Genomic DNA, 21,720 nt, shown 5'->3' with positions numbered 1-21,720 from the left:
TAATCATGATATTTACCACTTTCCTGGAGTTTTGTATCACTCAGATTTATTAGTAGGAAAACTCTTCGATACCTTTCCAATTTTTGACATGGAGTTGAATATAAAGAATAAAAAATTCATCACATCTTGTAAACAACCTCACAAATATATATGTAAAATAATTAAGAAGAAAAAAAAGCCTTACACTGCTTTATGATTCATTATGCATGTAGCTCTTGGACAAGAACAATTATTAATATCATCATATGTTAATCCCATTTTAAGACCAAGTAGTTGAGCTATAATAACTGAAAATCCCTCCAAAGTTACTGCATCTGGATACTAAAATAAAGAAGATTGAAGGGAAAACCATCATATAAGAAGTTAACAAAAGCAGGTAATAAATTAAATTAAAGCATTTTGTTCCCATAAAATTTTATATTTTAATACTCTTTATGTTAAGTATATTTTACAACATTATTTTGATAAGTCATTGACAGGACTATCCATACTGGTCATTTGGTTAAGAACAATGCAAGAATGTAGGGAATGATCAAACTACCAGTATTCTCTGGTTTACAATTTGACACGCTCAAATTCTATAGCCATAAGCACACTTAGTATTTCTGATGAAATCAACATAAAACACATTTATATAACTTTTCAATTAAATCAGTTCATCCAATTAGTAAATATTAACTCAGTGTACACATGTGTCAGGCACATTAACAGAAGATCAAAATGTGGTGGCATGCATTAAAGAAACGGACATTGTTCACATGAGCTTCCATTACAGAAAGGAAGAAAGAAAATAAACAAGAAACTTAAAACAAACTTCATCAATACAAATAGATCACAAAAAGTATTATGAAGAAAATGAAGTACTCCAAAAGAAAATTCTGAGGATGAGTAGAACCACTTAAAATTTATGAATTAATATTTAGGCTGAGGTGTAACACTTGGGAAATGACCCAGCAATATACATAGGAGTAAGGTATTTGTATGGAAGCTCATTAAAAGGTTGTAGTATAATGGATGAATTTTAAAAATAATAACAGAAATTAGAGATATAGGCAAAGCTATTGTAAGGACATTTGGAATGAGAAGTTATTTTAAAAAGGTTGCTGGCAGTACAGAGTCATATTTCACATTATTTAACTTTTGATAAGTAAATTGTGAAACTTTTCTCATCCCTTTAGTCATCACAAGCAAAATTCTTAGAGTTTTTCTTATTTTTCTACATCAGTTGAAATTTATGGTGAATAAAATTTAAGTAATTCATGCCTAAAAGAAAAAAAAAAGATTGTACATATGTATGTGCAAGTGCGTGAATGAAAACATGGAAAAATCAGTTACTAGCTAATAGTTGATAGGTACCCTTTCTTTTTACACTATAAGACTGAAGTATAAAAGAAAGGAAAAAATTCCAGTAACAGAATTTGAAAGACAGATAAAGCCACAGCAAAACATGAAAGGTGATATCAAGCTGATCATCAGATTTTAAGACAGGTTGTTAACAACCATAAGCTGGCCTTTTACTGCCAGCTCAGAAAAAGAAAACATGCTCTTATACTTCCATAATTCCACAGTTGAGAATGAATCCCCTCTATAAAGTCATACAACAAGGGGCTCCTGGGTGTCTCAGTCGGTTAAGCATCCAGCTTTACCTCAGGTCATGATCTCAGGGTTTGTGATTTCGAGCCCTGTGTTGGGCTCTGTGATGACAGCTTGGAGCCTGGAGCCTGCTTTGGATTCTGTGTGTGTGTCTCTCTCTGACCCTCCCCCACTTGCTCTCTGTCTCTCGCTCTCTTTCAAAAATAAATAAACATTTAAAAAATTATAAAAAATAAAGTCATACAGTAAAATAAAATAACCCAGTAATTATATTGTGCAGGAAGAGAAGACAATTATACAAAAAATTCTTAACAGAAATAAAAAAAGAGGACATCAATGTAGAGCTTGTTGATTAAAAGGAGCTATGATGTACAAAAGAAGGAAATTGTACCCTTATCTTACACCATTCACAGAAATTAACATGACATGGATTAAAGATTTACACATAAGACCTAAAACTGTAAAAGGTTTAGAAGAAAACATAAGCAAAAATCTCCTTCAAATTGGTCTTGGCAACAAGTTTTGGTTTTCACACCAAAAGCACTGGCAACAAAAGCAAAAATTAACAAGTGGTGTAACTACTGGAGCAACCCACGTGTTCACTGATAGATGAACAGATAATGAGTATGTGACATGTGTATGTACAATGGGATATTATTCAGCATATAAAAGAACGAATCTTGCCATTTGCAACAACATGGGTGGACCTAAAGGGTATAATGCTATATAAAGTCAGTCAGACAGAGACAAATATCATATGATTTCTCCCATATGTGGGATTAAAATAAAACACAACAAAACAAATGAATAAGCAAAGAAAAAAAAGAGACAAAAAGAAGTCCTAAATACAGAGAACAAACTCATAGTTGCCAGAAGGGAAGTTTATTATTTATTTTATTAAAAATAAAAAACTCATAGAACTGAAATATAAGTAGAAAGGAGGCAGGATATAAGTTCAACAAACAAATCAATTGTATTTCTATATATTAGAAATACACTAGAACAATTGAAAACTGAAATTGAAAACACAATTCTATTTACAATTCTTTCTTTAAAAAGTTAAAACATTTATGTATATGTATCAGTTTGCTGGGGATTCCATAACGAAGTACTAGGTGGTTTAAACATCAATATTTTTTTCTCATAATTTTAAAGGCTGAACATCCCAGATCAAGATGCTGGCAGGGCTGGTTTCTAAGTCCTTTCTCCTTATGTTTTCATATGGTCTGTTCTCAGTACATATCTTGCCTCAATCTCTTCCTAAAAGAGCACCAATCATATTGACCTGATTTTCATTAATTACTCCTTTAAAGGCCTCTTCAAATACAGTCACATTATGAGGTACTGGGGGTGGGATTTCAATCTATCAATTTGGGGAGGATATAAACCAGCCCACAAATGGTAAAAATGAAACAAAACATGTAAGGAACTATATGCTAAAACTTAGAATATTTTGAAGAAATAAATCAAAGAAATCCTAAAGAAAGTGAGAAACACTGCATATTCATAGCTTTAAAAAATAAAACAAAGTGAAGATTTCTATTCTCCCCAAATTGAACTATAGGTTTAATGCATTACCCAACAAAACAGCACTATGTTTTTAAAAACGGTTTTGAAATTTCAGTGGAAAGGCACTGAAATTAGAATAGTGAAAATAATTTTAAAAAGTAAGAATCAATTTCTGAAATTTTAAGCCTTACCACATATTTAGAGTAATCAAAACAATGCAATATTGAAAGAAGACAGACAAATAGATTGATGAAACAAATAAAGTCCAGAGATAGACCCAGATAAGTATGCTCAAGTGAATTTTGAGAACGGTGCAAAATTTCAAGCAAGAGAGTATCTCTTCAATAAATTATGTTAGAACATTTGGAAACCCTTAGTAAAAGAAAATTCCTAAAAACTTAATAACTTATATCTCACTCAGCACATTATTATTAATAAAAATAGGTCATTTCTAAGTGTAAATGGTAAACCTATAATAATTTTAGAAAACGAGTGAAACAGTCTCATGATACTATGGTTATTGAGCAAGTTTTCTTTGGGGAAATCTGAATAAAGGGTACATAAAGACTGTTCTACTGAACTTCTCATGAGTCTTATTTTTTTGCAAGAGAATAAGCCTAAATAACAAATAACACACAGAAATCATAGCATTGTAAGATCAAGCAGTGAAATTATTGAACACTATCAGAAGAAGTAAATCCAACTGTCAACCACTATGAAGTGTCTCAGTATCTGAGGGGAATTTAAGAAAACTTTCAGGTGAAAGCAATGCCAGTTTTTGATTAGTAACAAATTATTAGTAGCAATTAATTTTCATACCTAGATTTTAGTGAAAGCATAATTTGCTAGAACATAAAAAGAACCATTCCATTTAAACTTTTAATTATTATGCTATAACCAGGAAGAATGAAGAAATAAATTAATAAAGAAATAAATTCCTACACAAATTAACCAAGGCTTGAAAATCAACACTTAAGAACTTGAAAGCAGCAAAAAATAAATGACAGATTACACAAAAACAAACAATTCCATTATTGGTTGAATTTCCATAAATAACAAGGAGGGCAGAGTGTGAAATACATTTTAAGTACAGAAGGAAAAAGATTATCATCCCCAAATTATAAATCTAGCAAAAATAACACCAAAATTAGATTGAATAAAGATATTTTTACATAAAAAAACTAAAGAATTCATTGCAAGTGGACATGAACTACAAAAATTGTTGGAGAAAGAGATTGAGGTTGAAACTAAATGATTCTAGATGAAAACTTAAATCCTCAGAAAATTGAAGTATTGGAAATGATAAATATATGGGTAAATACAAGAGATTTTAGGTGGCTTAGTTTTGTTAAGAGTGCTATAACAATTATTAACTATTCAAGGGAAAATGAATAATATTATCTTGCAGATTTGTATGTATCTTAAAGCAATGTTTCTACCTATGAAATAAAGTAACATAATTTAACTCTCTGTGAAAAGTTAAGTCAATTCCTAAAGACTAGGGGGATAAAAGAACCTGAAGAGAGCAGAAAAAAAAATCCTTGAAAAATCACACAGAACTGGGAATGATTCATGCTCACACCAGTCAGAATAAAAACATTCATAATTTATGAGGTTTTGGACAGAGTACATAGAATCAGAAGTCTACTGCCTCAGTTGTTCGGCAAGCTTTACTCTAGATGAAACGAGTCCTGTTTGTACTTGAGAACATTTAAAATAACAGCGTGAAAGAAGCAAATTCTATGCGAGTACTTTAATTCTGTCTGAGAAAAGGGACAATAATACACACAGACAAACACACATACTATTTATTTATTTTTTTATGTTTATTTATTTTTGAGAGAGAGGGAGAGAAAGAGAGTGAATAGGGGAGGGGCAGAGAGAGAGGGAGACACAGAATCCAAAGCAGGCTCCAGGCTCTGAGCTGTCAGCACAGAGCCCCGACGCCAGGCTCCAACTCACGAACCATGAGATCATGACCTGAGCCGAAGTCGGACGCTCAGCCGACTGAATCACCCAGGCACCCCAACAAACATACGTATTAATATGCAGCAACTGACAGTGCATAATTGAAAACAAGCAACCAAACAAAATTTAAAAAGCAGAGGATGCCAGTGAAATGGCCAAGTAGATAGTCCCAAGAACCCATCCCTCCGCGAAAACACTAATAATTTGAGGAAAATTTGTCAGAATCGATTTTTTCAGAACTCTAAAAAACAAAGTCTTACAAGCAACCAAGTGAATTCAGAATTAATGAAAAAGGCAACTTGAAAATTTATAGCTAGTATTTTAAAATGCTACCAGACTATGGGGGTATTTTCTTACATATTTTTTAAATGTATTAAAATTTTTAAGTCAACTCAAAAAATGATAGGAAAGCATTGTGGCATATTTACTTCCCCTACTCTTGCCCCAGTCTACAGTATGAATTTATTTCTGGGGTCTCCATTCTGTTCTATTTGTCTAGATGTTTGTTTTGTACCAGTATCATACTATTTTGATTACTGTATATTTATAGTATATTTTAAAGTCAGAAAGTGTCATGTCTCCAGATAAGTTCTTCTTGCTTGAGATTTCTTTGCCCAGGATTTCTTGTGGTTCCATATAATATTTAGGGTTTTCTTTCTATTTCTGTAAATAATGACATTGAAGTTTTGATAGGGAATGCACTGAAACTGTAGATCACTTGCGTGTAATATAGACATTTAAAAATATTAATTCTTCCAATTAGTGAAGATGGGATGTCTTTCCACTTATCTGTATCATCTCATTCCTCTCATCAATGTTTTATAATTTTCATTGTGCAAATCTTTGACCAATTTGGTTAAGTTTATTCCTAAGTATTTTATTCTTTTTGTTACTATTGTGAATGGAAATGTTTTATTGATTTCCTTTTTCAGATAGTCCATTGTGTATAAAAACATGACTAATTTTTGTAATGTTTATTTTGTTTCTGCAACTTTACTGAATTTATTATTTCTGAGTCCTTTGTTGTTGTTCAGGGGTTTCTACATATATGATCACGTCATCTTCAAACAAGAGATAATTTTACATCTTCTTTTCCAGTTTTGATTTTTCTTTCTCCTTTCTTCCTTCCTTCTTTCCACCTTTCTTCCCTTCCTCCCTTCCTCTCTCTTTCTCTCTTTTTCTTCTCTATCTTCTTTTTCTTCTCCTTCTTCTTCTTCTGTGTAATTGCTCTGGCTAGGACTTCCAGTATTATGTTAAATAGAAGTTGTGAGAGTGGGTATTCTTGCCTTGTACCAGATCTGAGATGGAAAGCTTTCAGTTTTCCCTGGTTGATTATGATGAGCTCTAGGCTATTGCCATATGATCTTCATTCTGTTGAAGCAATTTCCTTTTAAAACTGGTTTGTTGAGAGTTTTTATCATGAATGGATGTTGAACTTTCTCAAATGTTTTTCTGTTTCCACTAAGATGATTGTGTGTTTTTTCCTCTTTCATTTTGTTCATGTATTGTATCATATTGACTGCTTTCCATGTTTGGCCATGATCATATACTGCTTAGTACTCTGTGTTGTGATTGCTTTCCACGTTCAACATATGTTTCGTCTCAGGGGTAAATTCCACTTGGTCATAATGTATAATCCTTTTAATGCAATAAATTATATTGAATTTTTTTTGCTAATATTTTAAGCTTTTGCATCTATGTGCATCCGGGATATTGGCCTGTGGTTTTGTTTTCTTGTGGTATCTCTTTTTCTGGCTTTTATATGAGGCTGATGCTGGTTTGTTAAAATATATTTGGAAGTGTTCTCCCTTCAATTATTTTGAAGAGTTTCAGAAGGATTGGTGTTAATTATTCTTTGAATTTTTGGTAGAAATCTCCAGTAAAACCATCTGTTCCTTGGCTTTTTTTTTTGGTTGGGAGGCTTTGATTACTAATTGAATCTCTATTTGGTATTGCTTTGATCAAGTTTTCTATTTTTCTTGATTATTTTGGTAGGTTGTATTTTTCCAAGAATGTATCCATTTTTTCCAGGTTATCTAATTTGTTAACATATAATTATTCTTAATAGTCCTTTTTTACCTCTGTAATTTATCCATTGTAATGTCTCCACTTTCATTTCTGACTTCATTTATTTAAATCTTCCCTCTACTTTTTTCTTAATTATTTTAGGAAATAAGAAAATAGAATAAATAAGAAAATAAATAAGAAAATAAGAAAATTTTATTTTTCTTGTCACAAATCCCAAATCCTAGCTTTGTCATTTTTCCCATTATTTTTCTATTCTCTATTTGATTTATTTTTCACTACACAAACTCTCCAAAAAAAATCCAGAAATAGAGAAAACATAGCTCATTTTATGAACTCATCATTACCTTGATAGAAAATCCATAAATAGCCATTACTAGAAAAGATAACTACAGTTTGATATACCCAATCACCATAAATGCAAAATTTCTTTCTTTCTTTATATATATATATTTAATGTTTTTTTTTAAATTTATTTTTGAGACAGACAGAGACAGAGCATGAGCAGGGGAGGGGCAGAGAGAGAGGGAGACACAGAATCCGAAGCAGGCTCCAGGCTCTAAACTGTCAGCAAAGCCCAACGCGGGGCTCGAACTCACAGACTGTGAGATCATGACCTGAGCCGAAGTCAGACACTTAACTGACTGAGCCACCCAGGTGCCCCTAAATGCAAAATTTCCTAACAAAGTTTCACCAACTTGAATCCAACAATATACGAAAAAGACAATACATCAAGACCAAGTGGGATTTATTCTGGGAACACAAAGCTAGTTCACCAATTGAAAATTCATCAATAATATAGTCACCATATCAACAGACTAAAGAATTAAAAAATGTATGAGTTTTCAATAAATACAGAGAAAGACATTTGACAAAATCCAATATTCATGTTCGGTGAAACAAAGAAACACAAAAAAATATCTGCTTAGTAGGAATCAAAGGGAGCTTCCTTATAAAGAGTCTCTCTATAAATCCTATAGCTAACATCCTATAAAATCATGAAAGACTGAATGCATTCCCTGTAAGATTAAAAACAAGGCAAGGGTTTAGACTCTCACAACTTCTATTCAATATTGTACTAGGGATTCTAATTGATGGAATAAATTGAGAAAAAATAAAAGGCATACAGATTAGAATGGAATAAAAAAAAATTGTCTCTATTCTCAGATGACCTATCTATATATCTGTCTATCTATCTATCTATCTATCTATCATCTATCTATCATCTATGTAATCTACCTAAATATCTATCTATGTAGAGAATTCCAAAGCCTATCAAACAACTCATATAACTGGATTTCCTAGCTTGCAGAGGATAGTGAACACAAAAAGCATAGCTAAGACATGGGTTAGTTTGATTAACTAGATAAATGTATTCAAATATCACCATGTGTAAAACAACATGAATTCCTTTCTTTTCAACTTTGCCAATTTCACTACAAATAGACCATCTTTGCTCACGTTTCAGTCAATTGATAAAACTATTAAAGCCATTCTCAAATGTTTGAGCTGTCGCACTAAATTAAAAAACTCAGATATTTTTACCTAGATTTATTTATTTATTTATTATGAAATAAATATTATTCTATTTTTGTTTACTAAAATCCTTAGTATCTACCCCTCACCTGTTGCCCAGGAAAATGTCAACATAAATTAGCAAGATCTTATATGTTGTCTTGCTTTATGAGCTATCATCTTCTGGAAAGCCTTTACAACTTTTATTAACCTATGAGGATAAAGGCTGATGAGATTAAAATAAGGCAGGGTAAACTATGGTCCACAAACCCAATCTAGCCTATGACCAGTACAGCCTTCAAATAAGAATGGTTTTAGGGGAGCCTGGGTGGTTCAGTTGGTTAAACGTCTGACTTCAACTTAAGTCATAATCTCACGTTCGTGGGTTTGAGCCCCATGTCAGGCTCTGCTGACAGCTCAGAGCCTGGAGCCTGCTTTGGATTCTGTGTCTCCCTCTCTCTCTCCCCCTCCCCTGCTCACACTCTGTCTCTGTCTCTCAAAAATGAATAAACAAAATTTTTTTTTTAATAAATAATGGTTTTATATTTTTAAATAATTAAAAAAATAAAAAATAATACTTTGTGACAAATTAAAATTATATGAGATTAAATTTCAGTATTCATAAATAAAGTATTATTGGAACACCACCATGCTCATAAATTTATATACTTTCTATATTGGCTTTTGCATTACAGTGGCAGAGTTAATGAGCTGTAATGTAGATTACATGGTCTACAAAGTCTGAAACATTTAGTACTTGTTCCTTTTTATATAAAATATGCTAATCCTTAAGATAGAGCTTAGAGTGAACAGGTGTCATTATAAGGCATCCAATTCAAATGAAATTATTACAGGATCTTTACACAGAGAAGTAAGAAGTTTCACCTCACCACAGACGTGGACCAGCTACTTCAGTTGACCAAAACACTCTTAGAAGAATTTGTCATTTTAAATTTTGATCGGGTTCCTGTTCTGAGGAATTCTGAGGTTCGGGATATCTGGGTGGCTCAGTTGGTTAAGCATCCAGCTCTTGAGTTTGGCTCAGGTCAGGTTTGTGGGATCAAGCCCTTCATGGGGCTCTGTGCTGACAATGCAGAGCCTGCTGGACGTTCTTTTTCCCCCCTCTCTCTGCCTCTTTTGTGTGCTTGCACATGCTCTCTCACTCTCTCAGAATAAATAAACTTAAAAAATATATTTAAAAAAATTTTTTTAAATAAAATGATCAGGTTCATCTTGGGTTCATCCATTGTTACAATCCCAAGTCTAAGGTCTCCTTCCAATTAATGTGCTAATTATAAAATAACAGATTTGGTCCCCGCTTGTCTTTATTCTAATTATTTTCTTATGTTTATTTGTTTTTGAGAGACACACAGAGAGACAGACAGACAGACAGAGTGCAAGCAGGGGAGGGGCAGAGAGAGAGGACACACAGAATCCAAAGCAGGCTCCAAGCTCCGAGCTGTCAGCACAGAGCCTGATGCAGGGCGTGAACTTACAAACCGTGAGATCATGACTTGAGCTGAAGTCGGCTCAGCTTACTGAAGATGCTTGCCTGACTGAGCCACCCAGGTACCCACCCCCACTTGTCTGTAATTCTGCAACATGAACAATTAATTGGGTAAATGATTCTCAGTTATACTTGCCTAGTGGTTACCAAAAAAAGGAGACGATTTTAAAGCCACTATAGGATCCAAGAAGAAAGAATTTTATAAAAGCAACTGGGGAAAAAAAGCAGCTGGTTAACATATAACAGATAAATTATTGATAAACCAACAGAGGATGATGAGGCAATTCTGAGATTAGAAAAGCAAAATGTTGCTACCAACACCAGAACAGGATGTATAAATGAAGATCCATTCTTAGAATCCATAAACATGTGCTACTCAATAGGAGCCACATGACAGAAGGACGAGGAGTTTCAGAACAGAAAGCAATAGTTCTGAGACATTTCTCCAAGCAGGGTCAGTATGTAGACATACTAAGACATTTCCCTGCCTCCATCTAATCATCCACACTTGCTGAATATACCCAAAAGCATGAAGGCAAAGAAGCCCAGGGAATATATATATGTAGTACCCTATGAGATAGATCAGAGCAGAAGATTATCATGAGATGGATCTGAGAACACTTAGATGAGTGACTGATCCAAAGTATAAATATCAAAAAATATTAGGGAATGTAGAAGTAAAAGAACAAACTTAAATAAGATAAAATAAATTATATAATGAGTCAAAATGCTCTAATATATAATTAACAAAGTTCCATAGAGAAAAGGGGAAAAAATGATCAAATAAAATATAGTAAAATTTCTCAAATCAGAAGTAAATTAGTATCCAGATTGAAAGGACTTTAATATAACCAGCATATTGGATGATGAAAGACAACATACAAGTATTTTAAAAAGTCTTAAATGTTTCCATACATAAAATAAGCAAGACACACAAATGAATGAGAATAAAAATAGCATTAAATTTCTAAAGAAATTGTAAAAGACAAGGAAAAAATCCTTTAAAATTCCAAGGTACAATTATTTTAAAGGGAAAATTAACCATAGGGTGTCTGGGTGGCTCAGTCAGGTAAGCATCAGACTGATTTTGGTTCAAGTCATGATCTCAGGGTCACAGGCTCAAGCCCCACATCAGGCTCCATGCTGAATATGGAAACTGTTTGGGGTTCTCTCTCTCCCTCTCTCTCTGCCCCTCTCCCACTCATTCTCTCTTTCTCAAAATAAAAAAAACATATATATATATATATATATATATATATATATATATATATATATACACACATATATATATATATATATGAAAGTAAAATTAACCAATCTTTGAAATAATTAAATGTATTTTCAATCATGTCACTCTCAAACAATTTGCTACACATCTATTTTTTAGTAAATTATAAGAGCATATATTCTACTAAAATGAGTAAGCAAGTCATGAAAAAAGAATACACGTTCCAAAGGAGAAATGGTAGAAAATTTGTAAACAACCCCTATGCAAGAAGTTTAATAGAGATTGGGGGAAAAAAAGAAACATCCCCAGAGCTCCAAAGAGGACTTTTTGAAACATGTAAAAAAAGTAGAGGCAATTTTTAATTTTATTAAAGAATTTGGGCAAAGGCAATATTATGCAGTTACAAATTTGGGAAGAAACAAAAGCTAAGCAATGAAGGCAATTTAATTTTATTTCATTATTTGGCTCATCTGAGAATAAAACAAAATTCTAATAAGCTATATTATTATAGAGGAAGAATGGAAGAGGTGGCAAGTCAGTATTATGAGCTATTAGGATCCTAAATTCTGACTTCACTGATAGTAAGTCAATGGATGTCTAAATTTGAAGACTCAAGAAATTTCAAGGGCATTTTATTTAAAAATATAGAGTAAAAATGAATAAATTATTCTTACACATATAAGCATGGGTAAATTCCACAGACATAATTTTGAACAAATAATTGGCAGATACAAGAATATACTGTGTATTATTTCATTTACATAAAGCTCAAAAAGAGGCCAACTTAACCAATGGTGATAAGTGTCAAAAAGTGTTTTTCTTTGATATGGATAGTAAGTGGAAGGAGGTATATGATTCATAGGGGTCTTATGAAGTGGTGAAATACACTATTTCTTGATCTCCATGATATTTATGGCTATGTATTAACCTGGTCAATATTAATTGTGCTAGATATTTATGATTTTTGCAATGTTCTTTATATGTAATATACTCCAATAAAACTTTTATTTACAAGGAGATGAATATAAAAGTATAAGTCAGGAGGAAAAATTAAAAAAAAAAATGCAGGCGTAGTTTATGTAAGGGACTGATTTCGTTTTTTCAGTATTAGTCCTGTAAAATCACTTGTTTTTTTAAATTTTTTAAAAACACTTTTATTGTTTATTTATTTTTGAGAGAAAGAGAGCACAAGTGGGAGGAAGGGCAGAGAGAGAGGGAGACACAGAATCTGAAGCAGGCTCCAGGCTCTAAGCTGTCAGCACAGAACCTGATGCGGGGCTTGAACTTGGGTATGGTGAGATCATAACCTGAGCTGAAGTCGATCGCCCAACTGACTGAGCCACCCAGGTGCCCCAAAAATCATTTGTATTTGTAACACGTGAATGTGTATTACTTATTAAGATACAAATTTAAAAAGAAAAGTGGAGCTATAATGAATCAACATGTATATGTCTTTTAAAAAGCTGTTCAAAATAGTTCTGAAATGATTCATAAAATAAGAACAATGCAGAACAACATGTAGTAAATGGACCCATACTTTTGTAACAATAGCATAATAACACATAAAATGGCAAGGACAAATTCATGATTTTTGCTATTTCTTGAATTTAAAGTAGACATACAGGAGGATTTAACTTTGCTTACTGTTTTACATCCTTAGAAATTCTGATATAACTGTCGTAATAGTCATTATTCCTATTCGGTGAATGAGTATTTTAATGTATGTTCATATTATGTTCTAAGATTAAAATATTTTTGTCCAAACAAAATAATAAATACACATAGAGAGAAAAATGCCTTATTGTACACTACTTTTATTATACACTATTTAGCTATATTAAATAATACAAAATGCAATATACAGATTAGAAAAAAATAGTAAAGAAGGATAAAGATTACATACCATAGCAATATCTGCATTATGGCTTTTATTGCATATTGTGCCAGAAAATGTTGCTCCCAAATATGTAGGATGTTTCCTGTAACTACATCATTATAGTATAAACTTTTTATTACCATAGTTATCCAGAGCAATTTACTACTTTATTTATTAAGCTAAATCTTCCATAAAATTTACAATGATTTTCAAATATACAAATTTTTGACCTGGATAATATCTAAAATATTATACAAAATGCTCATTGAAAATTATGATTCACTTTAGTAGCAATTTTCTCTCATCACCTCTTAGACTTGAAATAATTTCACTATCATGAATTCTCCTCAGTTTCCCTTATTCTGCATGCATTCTTTTGGTCACTTAAAGTCAAAAAAGTTTTTTTATATTTTTATTTTTTTTAAGTTTATTTATTTTCAGAGAAAGAGAGCATGTGCACGCATGGAGGAGAAGCAGAAAGGGGGAGAGAGAGAATCCCAAGTAAGCCCCATGCTGTCATTGCAAAGCCTGACATGGGTCTGGATCACGGCCTGAGTCAAAATCAAAGTCAGAGGTCTAACCAACTGAGCCACCCAGGCACCCCAAACAAAAAGGATTTTTAATCTGTGGAATAAGAAGTTTTGTCTGTCCTAAATGTAAGCATTTTCTTAAATTAAATATTATCAAAAAAATTCTTTTTAGTCAAGCAGTAGACATGAAATGTATTAACATATTATAGATAATATTAACTGAATAGTGACAATTTTAACATTAATAAGCTAAGGTTTACATGTACTCTTTAGTAAACATATATAGTAGTAAAGTATGTAGTATAACATATGTACATAACATAAGTAATGTATTCTGTAGTTATGAAAGTCAAGTCTTTTTATATAAATTATATTCCAAAATATATTGTGATATATGTGATATATGTTACTTATGTTGTTTTTATTTTTATCATCTTTTCAACTATACTATAACATCTATGGCAATAGCTATATATGAAAATGTTTAACATTTTCAGAGGCCTACAGAAAGTTGAAGAACACAGTAAATGCATTAATTATCAAATTAATTATATTATTTATGCATATCTCTTTTTTAATGTAGAACATTGTGCTTACATAAGTAAGAATGCTATGTCATGGGGCCGTAGGATAAGATAGTCCCGTTTCCATACAAAAAATCTTTGTAATAAATCATCAGCATCCCCGTTGGTAGAAATTTTGTTTTTATCTGACCACAATTCCAAGGAGGACAGCATTACAGTCAATTTGAACTGAGTAAACATCTAAAATAAGATTTATGGCATACTTGTTAAAATAACATTAATTATTAAATCAAAATGATATAACATAAGGAATATATTCAGTTTATTATTTAGATTATTGAACATTTTTAAGTCATTGATTTGTCATGGTAAAATAGAAACCGGTTTCAATGATTTTTCATAAAACTATAAATGTAAAAAACTTAAAACTTACAGTGTTGACAAGGCCAGTAATCTGGATAATTTTCTGTGTTACAGCCATCATTTCTGATCCCATATAATCATACTGAAAAACAATTTTTAAATTATTCTTTTAAAATGTGAGTGATAATAATTTCTCTTTTGATGGTGAATATATCTTGCTCATAACAGGCAGGTAAATCATAGGATTTGTCAAACAATATAACACATACTACTATAATGATGATGACATCATAAAAGAAGCAACAATAAAAAATCATAGGCTTTTAAAATAGATTCTCATTTGTTAATATTTTAAAGAAACTCTCAAGCAGAAACAATTGAAATCATCAAGAGGTCCCAAAATAACTTCAGAGATTCCTCCTTAGTTTAATGGGATTTCTTCAGCTAGACACAGAGGGAAACACAAAATCTCCCATCACATGGTTGGTTAAAAATATCAAATCAATAAACAAAATAAAAGGCTCAAATATATCTATAGAACAAAAAAACAAAAATGACAATTATAAAAATTAAACATTATGTGGAATAAAGGATTCAAAAACTTTGATAATGAATACAATGAAATTATGTAAAGGAAAGGAGAAAAGAAACAAACTGTCCTGTGAAATGGTAAATTCTTGAGAGGACATAAACTTGTATTTATTTGAGAACTTAATTAATGTGTTCTTTGCAGTCATGTTTTGGAAAATGCTTAGTACCTCTGCAAAAGTTGTTAATTGTACAAATTGAAAAAATGGACTCCTACCAAATCTTAGAACTCTGCATAACTTGTTTACTCAAAATTTTGGTAGTTATTGAAGTGGATGTGCTTGTTATAAGCATTAATATAGAAATAATGTAAAATTAATTATATATTTCCATTTCATGAATTAGAAGTTAAACATATTCTGGTAAAAAAAAATTTCCTTATAATAGAAAAAACACAGCATTAGAGAAGTATTATACATATGAAATGTATTCCTATACAACACACAAATAAAAAAATCCTTATTTATGACAATATGAGAATACTCAAGATCATCAGAGTAGAGGTATAATTTCATATACTAAATGTCATGACACTTTGGAAGATAGAGCTAGCCCCAAAGGTTTATTTCACAAGGTAAAAATTCTCAATATATAAGGAAGGCATATCAATGCTTAATTAGTAGGAAATAATACACATCATCAAAATATGGAAAACAAAATGGACACAATTAAAACAAGAATTTAAAAAACCCGCAATAATAGTTCAAGATATTAACCCAACTCTCTCAGTAACTGATAGGAAAAAAGGGCAAAAACTTAGTAAACTTAGAAGGTCTGAGCAATACAGTTAAAATGTTTGACTCATTAATATACAGACATAACTCCATTCAAAAAGGGCAGAATAGGGGCGCCTGGGTGGCTCAGTCGGTTAAGCGTCTGACTTCAGCTCAGGTCATGATCTCTCAGTCAGCTCAGGTCATGACCTCACAGTTTGTGGGTTAGAGCCCCGCGTCGGGCTCTGTGCTGACAGCTCAGAGCCTGGAGCCTGCTTCAGATTCTGTGTCTCCCTCTCTCTCTGCCCCTCCCATGCTCATGCTCTGACTCTCTCTGTCTCTCAATAATAAATAAAAGTTAAAAAAAAAAAGGTAGAATATAATAAATCTTTATAAAATGCATGTGGACCATTTACAAAACTGACCATATACTGGGCCATAAAAGAAGTCACAACACATTTCCAAGGTTTCACATCATTCAGATCATGCTTTTTTACCACTATGGAATAAAACTGATATGAGCAACTAAAATACAACTTGAAAATCCCCAAATATTTTGAATTGAACCAATACAATTTAAATTCCCAGGGGTCACACTCACACACACACACACACACACACAAATGACTTAGACATAATTTAGAAAAACTGAAATGTTCAAAGAAGTCAGACGTATCAAAATTTGTGTTGCTAGTAACAAACATAAACCCTTGTATTAGATAGTAACTCTTTGACAAGAGATAGACTGTTAAGCATAAATACATTAGAAAATAAAAAATGCATAAAATCAATTATCTTATCCAAACCAAAGAAACTGAAAGGGAGGAAATAACAGACAGAAGATAAGAAAATAATGTTAGGGAATAAACATAAGTAATCACGGAATATATTTAGCTGTTCCATGAGGTGGTATCTCATTGTGGTTTTGCTTTGTATTTCCCTGATGATGAGTGATATTGAGCATCTTTTCATGTGTCTGTTAGCCATCTGGATGTCTTCTTTGGAAAAGTTTCTATTCATGTCTTCTGCTCATTTCTTCACTGGATTATTTGACTTTGGGGTGTTCAGTTTGATAAGTTATTTATATATTTTGGATACTAACCCTTTATCAGATATGTTATTTGCAAGTATCTTCTCCAATCCCATAGATTGACTTTTGTTGATTGTTTCTTCCACTGTGCAGAAGCTTTTTATCTTGCTGAAGTCCCAGTAGTTCATGTTCTTTGTTTCTCTTGCCTCTAGAGACATATCTAGTAAGAAGTTGCTATGGCCAATGTCAAAGGGGTAGGTCTCTGTATGCTCCTCTAAGATTTTGATAGTTTCCTGTCTCACATTTAGGTTTGTCATCCATTTTGAATTTATTTCTGTGTATGGTGTAAGAAAGCAGTCCCGTTTCATTCTTTTGCATGTTGCTGTCCAGTTTTTCCAACACCATTTGTTGAAGAGACTCTTTTGTCCACTGGATAGTCTTTCCTGCTTTTTCAAGTGTAAGTTGACCATATAGTTATGGATCCATTTCTGGGTCTTCTATTACATTCCATTGACCTAACTGCCTGTTTTTGTGCCAGTACCATATTGTCTGCATCACTACAGTTTTGTAATATAGCTCAAAGTCCAGAATTATGATGCCTCCAGCTTTGCTTTTTCTTTTTCAAGATTGCTTTGGCTCTTCATGGTCTTTTGTGGTTCCATACAAATTTTAGGATTATTTGTTCTAGCTCTGTGAAAAACACTTGTGGTATTTTGATAGGGATTGCATTAAATGTGCAGATTGCTTTAAGTAGTATAAACATTTTAACAATATTTGTTCTTCCAATCCATGAGCATGGAATTTTTTTCCATTTCGTTGTGTCCTCTTCCCATTTTTGTCATAAGTGTCCGATAGTTTTCAGAGTACAAATCATTTACATCTTTGGTTAGATTTATTCCTAGGTATTTTATTGCTTTTGGTGCAGTTGTAAATGGGATCAATTCCTTGATTTCTCTTTCTGCTGCTTCATTATTGGTGTGGATGCAACAGATTTCTGTACATTGATTTTGTATCCTGTGACTTTACTGAAATAGTGTATCAGTTCTAGCAATTTTTTGGTGGAGTCTTGTGGGTTTTCTACATAGAGTGTCACATCATCTGAAAATAGTGAAAGTTTGACTTCTTCCTTGCTGATTTGTATGCTTTTTATTTCTTTCTGTTTTCTGATTTCTGAAGCTAAGATATTCATTACTATTTAACATAGTAATGAGAGTGGACATCCTTGACTTTTTCCTAAGGGAAAGGGTCTCAGCTTTTCCACATTGAGGATTATACTAGCTGTGGGTGTTTTGTATATGATCTTTCTAATATTGAGGTATGTTCCATCTATCATTACTTTGTTGAGGGTTTTTGTCAAGAATGAATTCCATACCTTGTCAAATGACTTTTTTTCATCTATTGACAAAATCATACGGTTCTTACCCTTTCTTTTATTAATGTGGTACATCATGTTGATTGATTTAAGAATACTGAACCACCCTTGCACCCCAGAAATAAATCCCACTTGACTGTAGTTAATGATTCTTTTAATGTAATGTTGGTTTCCATTTTCTAGTATGTTGAGAATTTTTTCACCATGTTCATTAGGGATATTGGTGTATAATTCTTCTTTTTAGTATAGTCTTTGTTGGTTTTGGGATCAAGGTAATGCTGGCCTCATAGGATGAATTTGGAAGTTTTCCTCCCATTTCTACTTTTTTAAAACAGTTTAAGAAGAATAGATATTAACTCTTCTTTAAATGTTTGGTAGAATGCCCCTGGGAAACCATTTGGCTCTGGATTTTTATATGTTAGGAGATTTTTGATCACTGATTAAATTTCGTTGCTGGTTATGTCTGTCTGATGGATATGAAAAAAATAAACCTTAACTCTTACCTCACACCACACATTTTTATCAATTAGAGGAAAGCATAAAACTCCATGTGAAAAGATAAAGAAAAATAAATTCCAAAACAAAAGTAAAAATATTTGTGTCCTCGGAGTAAGAAAATATTTCTTAAATGGAAAAAAAAATAATGATAAAAATCATATATTGGACTTAAATGCTTTATCATTAAAAAATATGTCCATCAAAAGACACCACTAAGGGAAAGAAAAAACAAGCCTCAAATTGGGAGAAGATATCCCCAATATAGCCATCTGACAAAAGATTCACATTCAAAATATATAAAACTCCACAAAGCATTAATAAAAATATTAAAATGGGAAACACTTGTATATTTTCTCTTAAAGAGAATATCCAGGGGCACCTGGGTGGCTCAGTCAGTTGAGCGTCCGACTTGGGCTCAGGTCATGATCTCACTGTTCACGAGTTTGAGCCCTGCATTGGGCTCCGTGATGACAGCTCAGAGCCAGGAACCTGCTTCAGACTGTGTTTCCCTCTCTCTCTGCTTCTCTCCCACTCTTGCTCTGTCCCTCTTTCTCTCTCTCTCTCAAAAATAAATAAACATTAAAAAATTTTAAAAAGAGAGAATATCCAAATAGTCTACAACAATATCAAATGTATTCAAACTCATTAGTCATCAGGTAAATGCTAATAAAAACCACAATATGATCTCATTTTACATACACCAGAATGGCTAAAATTTAAAGACTATCAATACCAATTGTTTGTGGAGATATGGAACCCTTGAACCTTTATTTGGGGGGGGGTATCTTGGATCTTTCATACTTTGTTGACGGGAAAACAAATTGCTATATTCAATCAACATCTCTTAAAGGTAACATATACTAATGCTACAAAAAATTTCACTCTTAGGTAGGTATTCAAAAGAAATTTTGTCTACCAAATGGATATTTTTCTAAAGAAGACATACACATGATCAACAGGTGCATGAAAAGGTGATCAACATCACTGATCATCAGGCAAATAAATGCAAATCAAAACCTCAGTGAGATATCACCATACACTTGTTAAAATGTCTATTATCTAAAAGACAAGAGATTTCAAATGTTGGAAAAGATGTGAAGAAAAGTAAACCCTTATACACTGTTGGTGAGAATGCAAATTGGTACAGCCATTATGGAAAACAGTATGATGGTTCCTTCAACAGTTAAAAATAAAACTACCACATATCTAGCAATTCCATTTCAGGGTAAATATACTAAAGAAACAAGATCGAAGAGATATCTGTACTCCCATGTTTAATGTAGCACTATTCATAACAGACTAGATATGGAAGCTACCTAAGTGCCCATCAACAGATTAATGAATAAAAAAGTGTGGCATGTATATGTATATGTATATGTATATGTATATGTATGTGTATGTGTATATGTATATGTATATACACACATGCAATGGAATATTAGTCATAAAAAATGAAGGAAATATCCTATTTGCAACAACTTGATGAACATGGAGTGCATTACACTAAATGAAATAAGCCAGCAAAAGACAAAAACTGTATTGTATCAATTATATGTAAAAATAAAAAAATTAAAAAAAGAAAAGAAAATAGAATGGTGGTTGCTGTGGCTGGTGGAAGGAGAAAATGGAGAGATATATGTCAAAGAGTAACACACTTTCAGTCATAAAAAAGGATAAATTCTGAAGATCTAATGCACAGGCATGGTGACTAGAGTTCATAATATGGTATTGTATACTTGAAAGTTGCTGAGAGTAAGTGTTATTACCACACACACTTGGGCACACACACACACACACGCAAAGAGAAGAAAAACGAGTTAACTATGTGAAGTAATGGATGTGTTGATTATCTTAATCTTGGTAATGAATCCACAATGTATATCAAATTATCACATTTTGCACTTTAAATATATACAATTCTATTAATTATTCCTCAATAAAGTTAGAAAAAATAAGTGAATTGGTAAGATGTTAAATATTTGATATGCTCAAAAAATGTAACGAGAGATGTTAGAGCAGGTAAGGAAAAATCAAGGCTGTTAGAAAGTGAGGTCAAGGAGAGACTGGGCTAAACTTAGGATAGGGAAAGGGTAGATACTGGAGGGCACTCTAGGCTAGTTTGGATTTTTCATCATAACTGAGTAACACCTAAAATAAAATATCTTTACTTTTCAATAATTTAAAAATTACATATGTCTTCAAAATTAAGATAAAATATTTTCATTAAGTTCAAAGAAAGAAAGAGAAAAAGAGAGAAAGAGGGAATGAGGTGGGGGGAGGGAAAAGTTTGACTTACCAAATCTTTTTCCACTATAATGTGAATTTCTAGGTATTGGGGTAATAGTTTTGGAAGAGCTGTTTTCTGAAGAAAAAAGGATTTATCGAATGTTAACATGTACTTAATTTGTTAAAGTGAAAGTGCCGACATGTAAATAAGGAAAAATAACAACATATAAAACCTTCATGAGGACTTAAATATAAAAATTAATTACAAATCAGAAAATTTCATTTGAAAATGTATTCTAGGTTTAAGAGAGTTCCAGTGAGCTTGCTGGAGTAATGTAAGAGTTTAAGTTATCTCTATTAATACTGAATGAGAAAGAAAGTGAATATAAAGATATATATTCTGTTGTCTTCATCTCGTGACAAATCTACATTACCAGTTCACACTTGAAAATTTTTCACGAACTGTCCTCCTAAAGACTACGGCAGCACCAACTGTGGTGCACTAGAAATCTTTCATTCATTCAGTATAGGGAATATTTGAGAATTCATTGACAACACATAAATTTGGGTAAATAGTATTCCTTGTACTATTAATTATATGTGTACACAGGAAAGAACAAAGTGCGCAATATCAGAAATAATTCTGCAGTCTCAG

General features: G+C 32.2%; 1 protein-coding gene across 3 annotated transcripts in view; it reads right to left on the bottom strand.

The window, feature by feature from the left end:
* LOC122217596 (disintegrin and metalloproteinase domain-containing protein 18-like) overlaps positions 1-21,720 on the bottom strand; it is a 144,115-nt gene that overhangs the window by 92,238 nt on the left and 30,157 nt on the right. For all 3 annotated transcript variants that reach the window (XM_042934770.1, XM_042934772.1, XM_042934771.1), the window contains 5 exons: positions 21,136-21,201; positions 14,709-14,780; positions 14,349-14,515; positions 13,249-13,330; positions 185-321 (listed from right to left, as the gene is read on the bottom strand). In XM_042934770.1, the coding sequence (XP_042790704.1) occupies positions 185-321; positions 13,249-13,330; positions 14,349-14,515; positions 14,709-14,780; positions 21,136-21,201 (524 nt within the window). The remainder of the gene's footprint in view (positions 1-184; positions 322-13,248; positions 13,331-14,348; positions 14,516-14,708; positions 14,781-21,135; positions 21,202-21,720) is intronic.

The sequence above is a fragment of the Panthera leo genome, chromosome B1 (assembly GCF_018350215.1).
Source record: "Panthera leo isolate Ple1 chromosome B1, P.leo_Ple1_pat1.1, whole genome shotgun sequence".
Lineage (NCBI taxonomy): Eukaryota > Metazoa > Chordata > Mammalia > Carnivora > Felidae > Panthera > Panthera leo.
Note: the sequence above shows the minus strand (reverse complement) of the source record. Positions and strands in the feature narration are given on the sequence as shown.